The 10,918-nt window shown below is 36.3% G+C and overlaps 1 protein-coding gene across 12 annotated transcripts in view; it reads left to right on the plus strand.

Annotated features, from left to right (window-relative positions):
• Positions 1–10,700, plus strand: part of RAPGEF2 (Rap guanine nucleotide exchange factor 2) — a 245,627-nt gene extending 234,927 nt beyond the window's left edge. For 7 of the 12 annotated variants that reach the window (XM_046656205.1, XM_046656207.1, XM_046656210.1 and 4 more), the window contains 6 exons: positions 2,096–2,248; positions 3,024–3,146; positions 4,331–4,556; positions 5,126–5,685; positions 7,509–7,814; positions 8,668–10,700. In XM_046656205.1, coding sequence (XP_046512161.1) covers positions 2,096–2,248; positions 3,024–3,146; positions 4,331–4,556; positions 5,126–5,685; positions 7,509–7,814; positions 8,668–8,693 — 1,394 coding nt within the window. In that variant the 3' untranslated portion in view covers positions 8,694–10,700. The remainder of the gene's footprint in view (positions 1–2,095; positions 2,249–3,023; positions 3,147–4,330; positions 4,557–5,125; positions 5,686–7,508; positions 7,815–8,667) is intronic. The other 5 variants (XM_046656213.1, XM_046656214.1, XM_046656215.1 and 2 more) reach the window with 2 other exon arrangements.
• Positions 10,701–10,918: the final 218 nt, after the last annotated feature.

Genomic DNA, 10,918 nt, shown 5'->3' on the forward strand with positions numbered 1-10,918 from the left:
CAGTCTTCCTCAGCAAAAAGAGGAGGATTGGCAGTAGTTAGCTCAGGGCTAATCTTCCTCAAAAAAAAAAAAGTAACATATCTACTAGTGTAGTCCCTTTATGTAAATGTTACAACAAAATTATTGTTCATAAAATGTACTGGTTATTTTTTCTAAGTATTGTGAAAGGAAACAATGCTAATAAAAAGAACAAAATTTAAAAAAATAAACTGATAGCAAAGAGTTTACTTATATAAAATAGGATATGGGTAACTAAGCTAGTTATAAGAACAACCTGTCCTTATGAGTTAGGCAAGAGTCTTATGGTGGATCCTTCATTTACTCTGTCTTTGCTTCATTCCTCCTGGTCAATAAATGTCCCATTTGTTGAGTTTGGGGAATAGCGAGAAAAGAATACCTTTGCTTGTCATTTCCCTTTCAGATATTTGTATTGCCCCCCCCATCACAAACAAACAGAATTACATGTCTCTATGTCAACTATCTTCTTAATATTCAAATATTCCTAAATGCCCTGCAATCTGACTTCTATTTCCTCTTTTACACTGAACTTGTTATATGGAAGATTATCAGTCTTCCCTTTAGCTAAATAAAGCCTATTAGCCCAAATGTAGGTGTGTCTGACTAAAGCTATCCCCCACTTTCCCAGAGAGGATCTCTCTCAGAATGTGTTTAGGCCTATCTGAATTTATGAACTTTAGCAATATGGATGCACTAGTTGTATGTCTTCTTAGGATAATTATTTAGTTTAACATAAATATTTAAAGTCATATAATATAAACTATTAATTTAGAGATGCTGAGTCCCCCTACTCTAATTCATGAAATAATTTTCTCCTAAACACTTTCTGCATTTTTTATATCACTGTCTTTTTCATCACTAGAACCACTTTTGAAGAACACAGTTTTCTAAGGCTTAGGATCTTCACACACATCTGTGTTGTTGACAGCATTGAAAGACAGCACTTTTTGAATCTGTGTATGATGCTGGCCTTGAAAATTTTTTCCAAATCAATCAAAACTATACCTTCATAAAGCTTTAATGTAACTGGTATTCTCATGCATCGTGTGTATATTAGTATCTATAGATGTAATTAAAGTAGTACTTTAAAAATTATTTTTAGAAAATTATATTAAAACAACATCAAACACATGAGGTGAAGTGAAGGATTAGATCTTTGTGAAATTTCATTGCGTCCTTTTTAATGGATTCTGTTAAGTCTAAGAATATTAAAACTAGCATCGATGGAGGTAGTTTTAGGCTATAATGCCTTCCCAAATATCTCTCTTTGTAGTTCAAAATAATGTAATTGAGAGTGCCTTATAATAATACTAAAGGATTTATAAGATATTTTAATGGGACTCCTTCATTTCTGAAAAATAATTTTTTGGGGAAAAAAAATCACCTTATATTGGCATATATAATCCTTTTTCTTCTACTCTCATCCTCCTTGATCTTACACCTTGCACTGGATTGCTCCCTTCTTCTGAAAACCTTCTGTGGTTTCTTGGGTCTTTCATGAGTCACAGCACTTTCATGGGTCTCCTCCTGACTTCTCTTTCATTTATTTATTTGATCAAATATTAACTGCATGGAATTCCTTAGAGCTCCTTATTCACTTTTCTTGTTACTTCCTTTTAGCTCTTGGCTCTACTTTTCTCCCATCATTCCCACTTCCCCTGAGCTAACATATCCAACCACACCAAACTACCTGTTTCCAACTCAAACCCAAGTTCTAATAATAAATATTCTTAGCTGCGTCACTTTCATCCTAAATTCAAACATTCCCAAATTCTTTATTTTTTCTTCGTTGTTGTCAAAGATATTGCTGGATAAAAGTGGTGGTTAAGATTCAGAATCTAAAGTAAAATATCAGAAGCAGTCTATTTCTAGTATTCTGGTAGATATGTCAGAAACCAAACTACAGGTACCTTGTGCCTTCTATAAGCTTACTGTTTACACCGTGAAGAGTACCAAGACCATGAAGATTGTAAGTAGGTTGAAAACTAAATGTATTATTAAGTCTCAACACACGAAGGTTTTTTACTCATTAATATTATTTTCCATCTTAAGAATACATATTTTCTTTCTCTTATAGGCATAAACTCTCCACAAGCTTTAAAGAAAATTCTTTCTTTATCTGAAGAAGGAAGTTTGGAGCGTCACAAGAAACAAGCAGAAGATACGATATCAAATGCGTCTTCACAGCTTTCTTCTCCTCCCACTTCTCCACAAAGTTCTCCAAGGAAAGGTAGAACTGAATTACTAAATTACTCATTGTTTCCCTTTATAGAAATCTGTATGTTTCAGCTATACAAAATTCCAGAGTTATATATTACATCATTTTTGATATTATAGAGTCATTTAAAATGATCTAATATATAATGCCCAATGGATTTTTTCTCCCTAAGTTTATAAATTTGGGAGGATTTTGGTATTTTTTAATATTATACTTTTATAACTATATAAGGCCTTTTAGAAAATACATTGAAGTTTTTTATTGATTCTAAGTGTGGAAATAATTCTTTTTATACTAAAGTTGGTCTAACTAAATATGATTATATAACATTAATTACAGAGTTGAGGGCTTTAAAAACATAAGAAAAACTATCTTCCTGATTTATTTTTCATTGTATTAACATGGGTCTTGATTACCTTTTTTGTTGCTGTCTTGTTTTATTTTTAAAGAGATTAAATTTTAGACAATCAAACTCTCTTCCTTACGTTGATGCCTTCTTTTATTAAAATAATAGATAATTTTCTGCTGCATAACCCTCCAGGTTACTTTCTCCTCCTACCCTTTAATTGAATGGGTGTGTGTGAGCCAGTATTAAATGGCTAAGACAGTTTTCCCTAAAGGAAAGCCAAAAGGATTAATAAATTGTTAGATTTCACTGGCACAACAACTACTTCTTCTGCTTTACTTTTTAGATATTTCAAAGAATCTGTGCATTTTATGTGGGTATCAGTCTCTACTGACCTTGTTAAATGGATATATCTGAATTCTTTTCTCATCCTGTTGTTAGGTGGCAGTGGCAATCAGCTGAGATCTTTTGGCTCCGGGCAGTTGGACTTAACCAGTTCCTCCTCTTCTCTTGGAAGTGAGAACAGTAACAAGAATAACAATGCACCACGGACCTATGGGATAGGTGGGGTTATAGAACCAAAAACGGGGTGGGAAAGCGAGGAATCATCTCATTAGTTAAGGAAAATGGGAGAATTCCTCCAAATATCAAGTGCTCCATCTGAGTGATTATTTTTATAGAGATTTTTTTTGAGCAGACTCTTCATGAAAGGATTTAAATCTTATCTGTTAGAACTTGCAGTATGGTTTATAAAAAGCCATTTCATAGACGAACACATTAAATCTTATCAAGACCTGTGCAACCTTTAAAAAATAAATCAGGAATTAACAATTTACTGAAAGGATGGGGAAGTACTATTTAGAGAGCAAATTAGCAACATTTAGGCGCTCTAGATTTAATTTTTTATTAGGTAAGGGCATTGAAAAATCTGCATTGCATACATATAATATAAAATTAGTATTTTAAGTAACATGAGATCCTTAGTAATGTAAAAAAATGAGTAGAGAGAAAGAAGATTCGGATGTTTTCATTAAAAATATCAAGACAAGCCTGTCTCTCTTTGTGACTTTCAACATTATTTGTAGCAACAAAGAAGAATTAAGGGTCCTTCAGGTCAAAAAACAGACATCTGTTTAGACACAGTGATGATCCAGGGAGAAAATGGAGATTTTGCACTTATGTCCTTGAAAACAATTGGCTTTGATGTGATTTACCCAATATATTATTAATATTGAAAAATGGCAAAAATCTGAAGATCTTATATCTTATTCTTATATATCCACTTACTGTTATAATATTTCCAGTTGAATTATTCTATGCCATGTTTTAAAAACTGAAAACTCTGTTGAAAACAAGATTACTGACTTTGCAGTTTGGAAAAAACTCATGCTTTTAAATCTGATCAGAGTTATTCTTAACAGTTTCTTTTATATAAACTAATAGTTGTGTGATTTATATTTAAGGGAGCTAAGACTAGTCGAGTAATGCCATGATACTGCATCACTTCCTGGCTCATATAACAATGTTTTCTTTTTTCCTCTCTAAACTTTCATTAAGCAAATTAAGCTTCATTTGAGTAAAAATTCACCTTATCTCAGTTATCTGGTCTCCACAAGTAAAACGTTTTTTTCCCCACTCCAGTGGTGATCTCTTTGGCCTCCATTTTGTTTTTGCTTCTATTTGGTAGACTTTGGTTTTATGTTATAAACCTACAGTGTCTAATTAATATGCTTGTATTTCCTATGCAGGCTATACTTTGGCTCCCAGTGGTACTGTGGATAATTTTTCAGATTCTGGTCACAGTGAAATTTCTTCACGATCTAGTATTGTCAGCAATTCTTCCTTTGACTCAGTGCCAGTCTCACTGCATGATGAGAGGCGCCAGAGGCATTCTGTCAGCATTGTGGAAACAAACCTAGGCGTGGGCAGGATGGAAAGGCGGACCATGATTGAACCCGATCAGTACAGCTTAGGGTAGGCGGTTTTTCTGTAGTGTTCTTTTACATTCCTTCTTCCATCTTTTAAAAATGAGTCCTTTCTTTTAGATGTATATTTCTATTTATTTTACATAATGCCTAAGAAATTTTCTCCCATCTCGGGTCTAATTTTCACAATTTCTAGATTATTAAGTACCATGCTGTTTTTGTTGTGCAGACAGCTTTTCAAGTTGGGTTTATTCTTTATTAAATCACAGTTCTCTGTTGATGGCAGAGGGTGACTTGAGGATATATCCCAGTTCTTTTATATGAGCTGTCTTCCTGAAATAATCAGATTATATTGAGCCTTGTAAGGAAAATTTTCCTTTATTATAAGCAAGTAATTGTTCTTTTCCCTCTATATTTATTTTATGGTAATGATAAGGTGAGAAAACTGGACATGTTAGAACTGGCTGCTACAGTGTAATTCAGTGATCCTTTCATCCTCTTCCTGGGATGAAGGAAAGCCACCTTTAAGGAAAAAGTACTTTGGCTTTATCATAGGTTTATTAATTAACAATGTTCCTTTTTCTTTTTTTAATTTTTAAATTTCTTTTGACCACGTAGGTCCTATGCACCAATGTCTGAGAGTCGGGGCTTATATGCTACAGCTACGGTAATTTCTTCTCCAAGCACAGAAGAACTTTCCCAAGACCAGGGGGATCGCGCTTCACTCGATGCTGCCGACAGTGGCCGTGGGAGCTGGACATCGTGCTCAAGTGGTTCCCATGACAATATACAGACCATCCAGCACCAGAGAAGCTGGGAAACACTTCCATTCGGGCACACTCACTTTGATTATTCAGGGGATCCTGCAGGTTTATGGGCCTCAAGTGGCCATATGGACCAAATTATGTTTTCTGATCATAGCACAAAGTATAACAGGCAAAATCAAAGTAGAGAGAGTCTTGAACAAGCCCAATCCCGGGCAAGCTGGGCATCTTCCACAGGATACTGGGGAGAAGACTCGGAAGGCGACACCGGCACAATAAAGCGAAGGGGTGGGAAAGATGTTTCCATTGAGGCCGAAAGCAGCAGCATAACATCTGTGACCACAGAGGAAAGCAAACCTGTTCCCATGCCTGCCCACATAGCTGTGACGGCAAGTACTGCAAAGGGACTTATTGGTAAGCTTATTGGAGAGCTTTGTCATGTCTGGATCATGGCTCTAATCTAACTTATTTCAAAATCAAAGTTATGTGTTTGTAGGTCTTTGTCTCCTTTTGTCCCAGCCATTGCTGTGTAGTTAGCAGTGTGTTCAGGAGTTTGAAATGAAGAGTGGTTGAGAGCCCAGGTTCTGTGGTCAGGTGCATGTTGCTATCTCCCAACACAGTAAGCATTCAGCACGTCTTAGCTATCAGGATCAGTAGGTTGCCATTATGGATATTATGTGGTCTAATATTGCTCTTTTCAGATGAAAATTAGCAGGAAGGATGGCCATTCTCTCTAGAGGGAGAATTTTTGTTTAATTGGAACGGTTTTAAATGTTTTATTCTGTTTTGTTTCCTTGAAGTGTATTTAGAACTGTGTACTTGGCATATTTAAAAATCTTCTATTGATTTTTGTTATACAGACGAATTGCTTCTGTGCTAAACACATCCTCTCTGCACATGACAGATAGAACGAGGGAGAGGCGCTCAGAGATGATGTGATGAGGCAGAGCTTAGGAGTCAGGCAGACTGGAGCTTGAATCTCTGTTTTGCCACTTGCCTAGCTTTGTGACATCGGGCAACATGCTAAACTGTCTGTTTCCTCGTCTGTAAAATGAGCTGGTAATTTCTACTAATGTAGTTGGTGTGAGGATTAAAGGAAACCTGTGCAAAGCACTTAGAACAGTGCCTAAATAGTAATTCCTAAGTACTTGAAAGATGCTGTTGCTTTGCTGCTGCTGTTTCTTTTGTGAAATCTCTCGTGTTCCCTCAGTCCCATCAGGTTTTATTTTCTATGGCATATTCAACATCTGTGTAATTGAAGTGTAGGAATACGTTATAGGACATAAGAGTCAGAAATTCCGGAATATAAGCATTACAAACATCACTTTTATTAGTAGGGAAATTGTAGTTATTTTACGATGTACATAGCCATGGGTAGATGTCAAATTTCATATCCTTTCAAGATGAATAAGGAGATAACAGTTAATACCTATTCTTAGGCTGCAATTTTTAAAGCACTTTCTTTTAACTAGTACTCAGAATTTTTATTGTAAATGAAAGAAAAATGATTTTTAGCTCCTAACAGATGAGTCTAGAAAGTTCAAGAAAATAAAACTTTGATTTTACTTTCCTTTACAGATTTCGTGTTCTAGGTCATGAACATTAATAAAAGAATTGTAAGAAAAATATATACCTTACATATAGTTAGAATTTTTCAATTTGCATCACTTTTTGTACTATTTTTCCAAATTTATTTGAATTCACTATTTTCCAAAGTGAGGCTCAAGACCTGAAAGTAATGTGGAATTAATTCTCTGCCTGATAAGGGTAAATGCCCGGCAAGGATGGAATAGCCGACCTTGCCCCTGGGGCCGGGAGGGAGGAAGGAACTTGTACCGGGCACCACTAACATGTTCCAGGCATCGTACTGGGGACCTTTTACATTCTCTCTTTGCTTAATCTTTCAATAAACCCAAAGGTTAAGTGTTAACCTTATTACTAGTTTATAGCTAAAGACAAGTTTTGAAGTAGTCCATTTAAGGTTAAAGGTACTTAGATTGCTTAGTAGCTTCTCTCACCAATTATTTCGCCACACAGAGATAGCCATTGTGAATATTTGGTTTAGTTAACATCCATTCACCCACCTACCATATCCCCCACCTCTATCCCATACCACACAAAATCATGTTTGCTATTACACTATGTATGCTCTTTTAATAATTATTTTTATAAACATTTATGGCATGAAATATTCTTCCACAAAATTTTTAATGGCTGGTACACTTTCTTTATTGTAGCACGAAAGGAAGGCAGGTATCGAGAGCCCCCGCCCACCCCTCCAGGCTACATTGGAATCCCCATCACTGACTTTCCAGAAGGACATTCCCATCCAGCCAGGAAACCTCCAGACTACAACGTGGCGCTTCAGAGATCTCGGATGATCCCCCGACCCACTGACACAGCTGGGCCTTCACCGCCACAGCAGCCACACGGGCATCCAGCGAGTGGCAGGCCGGTGAACAAACCACAGTGGCATAAACCTAACGAGTGTGACCCGCGCCTCGCCCCCTATCAGCCTCAAGGGTTTTCCACTGAGGAGGATGGTATATATGCATTCTTAAAACCATAAAGTTAGATGTGCTCACTCATGCTATCTGTAAGCTTTCCAAGGCATTTGTGTTTTCTTAACATTGATCAGCTTTATCTTTAGCCATATATTACACAAAGAACATTTTATAGGTAGAGTTGCAAACTGAGGGTTAAGAAATGCCAAAGATTGCAGAGGGGGTCACTTGTAATAAAGTGTGTACATGGCTGGATTTCTTTCCTAATTCTCAAAGTTTTCTGTGGAAATATCATATTTGGACTTTTAGTAAATTCCAAATGAAAGTTTGTTAAAAAAAAATACACTACTCTATAGCTTTTTCACCTTCTTTCTACAAATCTACCTAGCCATGCTGGAATGAGGATGCGGAGGGAGATCATGCCCCCCACCTTTTTTTTAAGTTTTGAGTTTAACATGTTTTATTACACAGATAATGATTATAGAAAAAAGCAAAACACAATAATTGAAAGTTACTTATAATCCTGCCACTTGCAGATTACCACTATTAACATTTTGTTATATATTCTTCTAGACTTTTTTATGTGTGAGTGTAGATTATAAAAAAGTCACGTGCTCTTTTATAACTTTTTTCGATGAATTTATTATCTTTTCAATCAATAAATATCCAATGTATATATTTTTATATTGTGTATATATTTAAAGATATGCATCATATATAAACTTTTTCATTAATCATTAATTAGAAAAAAGACAAGGATTTTAAGTGAACTAATACTAAAAGATAGCTATGGTATTTTTATTGAGCACATCAGTGAATGTATTCTCTCTAAGCACAAGAAACTACTTGCTTGCTCATTAAATTTTTTTTTCTTTCCTGGTTGTGTTTTCAGAGGATGAACAAGTGTCTGCTGTTTGAGGCACAGGTGTTTCTGGATCCAGAGTTAGCCACCTAAAAGGAGAGCACAAGAAGACGTCCCTAGCATTGGAGCCTTGGAACTCACATTCTGAGGATGGTGGACCAGTTTGCCTCCTTCCCTGCCTTAAAAGCAGCATGGGGCTTCTTCTCCCCTTCTTCCTGTCCCCTTTGCATGTGAAATACTGTGAAGAAATTGCCCTGGCACTTTTCAGACTTTGTTGCTTGAAATGCACAGTGCAGCAATCTTCAAGCTCCCACTGTTGCTGCCTGCCACATCACACAGTATCATTCCAAATTCCAAGATCATCACAACAAGATGATTCACTCTGGCTGCACTTCTCAATGCCTGGAAGGATTTTTTAAAATCTTCCTTTTAGATTTCAATCCAGTCCTAGCACTTGGTCTCATTGGGATAATGAGAAAAGCTAGCCATTGAACTACTTGGGGCCTTTAACCCACCAAGAAAGACAAAGAAAAACAATGAAATCCTTTGAGTACAGTGCTTGTCCACTTGTTTACAATGTCCTCCTTTTTTTTTTTTTTAATGAGTTTAAAGATTATGTTCAGAGAGTAAATGTTATATCCATTTAATGATTACAGTATTATTTTGAACCTTTAACTAGGGTTGCCAGCCTGGGATTCTAAAAAACCAAATATGCCGGACAGGGTGTGGCCACACCAAGAAGAGGGGAAGACCTGGCTTGCGACCCTGTCTTTCCATATCCTTCTGGCCTCACCCGTGAAGTGCCCTAATCTGGAAGTATAAAATGTTAGCCAATTAGTTAGATACCAAGACACCTTATCCACTCCTTCCCCAGTGGGTGGGGTTCTTCTGTAAAACTGTTTGCACATGGCCAGGGGAGGGAAATAGGACTTTTGTGTCCTGTGTCTGAGCCTTATGGAGTGCAGGACAGTGTCATTTGAGGGCGTGTTCTGCTCCATTAAGATGGATGGCAAACCCCATTTTTAAGTTATGTTTCTTTGATTTTTGTTAATTTAGTTTTAGGGATTTTTGTTTGTTTTTAAAGAGAAACATTTATAACTGGATAGCATTGCAGTGAAAGCAGCTTGGGATGTTGGAGCTAATGCCAGCTGTTAATACTGCTCTTTCAAGACAGCCTCCCTTTAGTGAATTGGCATTAGGGAATAAACAAGCCGTTAACGTGATAAAAGATCAAAAACCTGGTTAAATACGCCAGCCTTTGCAAGGAGGGTTAGTCACCAAAGACTAACCTGTAGGTGGCTTTATGGACGCTATGGATAGAGAAGGCCTAAGTGTAGCAACCACCTGCTCACAGCTGCTATTAACCCTATAATGACTGAAATGACCCCTCCACTCTATTTTTGTGTTGTTTTTGCACAGACTCCGGAAAAGTGAAGGCTGCCAATCCGAGTAGTACTCAAATGTGAGGAACTGCTGGTCTTGGATTTTTTTTCCATTAAATTCAGCTGATCATATTGATCAGTAGATAAACGTAAATAGCTTCAAATTTTAAAAGTCAGATTGCAGTGTTTTTTCACTGTATCAAACAATGTCAGTGCTTTATTTAATAATTCTCCTCTGTATCATGGCATTTGTCTACTTGCTTATATATTACATTGTCAATTATGCATTTGTAATTTTACATGTAATATGCATTATTTGCCAGTTTTATTATATAGGCTATGGACCTCATGTGCATATAGAAAGACAGAAATCTAGCTCTACCACAAGTTGCACAAATGTTATCTAAGCATTAAGTAATTGTAGAACATAGGACTGCTAATCTCAGTTCGCTCTGTGATGTCAAGTGCAGAATGTACAGTTAACTGGTGATTTCCTCATACTTTTGATACTACTTGTACCTGTATGTCTTTTAGAAAGACATTGGTGGAGTCTGTATCCCTTTTGTATTTTTAATACAATAATTGTACATATTGGTTATATTTTTGTTGAAAATGGTAGAAATGTACTATGTTTATGCTTCTACATCCAGTTTGTACAAGCTGGAAAATAAATAAATATAACATAAAGCCTTGTCTATATTCTTAATGAATCGTGCATGCTTTTTATTACTGAAGTGTAACAGAGCCCTTTGGTCTCACTGCAGGAGCAAGTCCTCAGGAGGCTGAGGAGATTTAGCTTATTCAGCCTAAAAACTGCCAATAGCCTATTCTTTTAGGTAGCTTTCTGTTGATTCAGAGAAAAGAAATTAATATTAATAATGTTAACACCAACCAAACCA

The sequence above is a fragment of the Equus quagga genome, chromosome 3, assembly GCF_021613505.1.
Source record: "Equus quagga isolate Etosha38 chromosome 3, UCLA_HA_Equagga_1.0, whole genome shotgun sequence".
Taxonomy (NCBI): domain Eukaryota; kingdom Metazoa; phylum Chordata; class Mammalia; order Perissodactyla; family Equidae; genus Equus; species Equus quagga.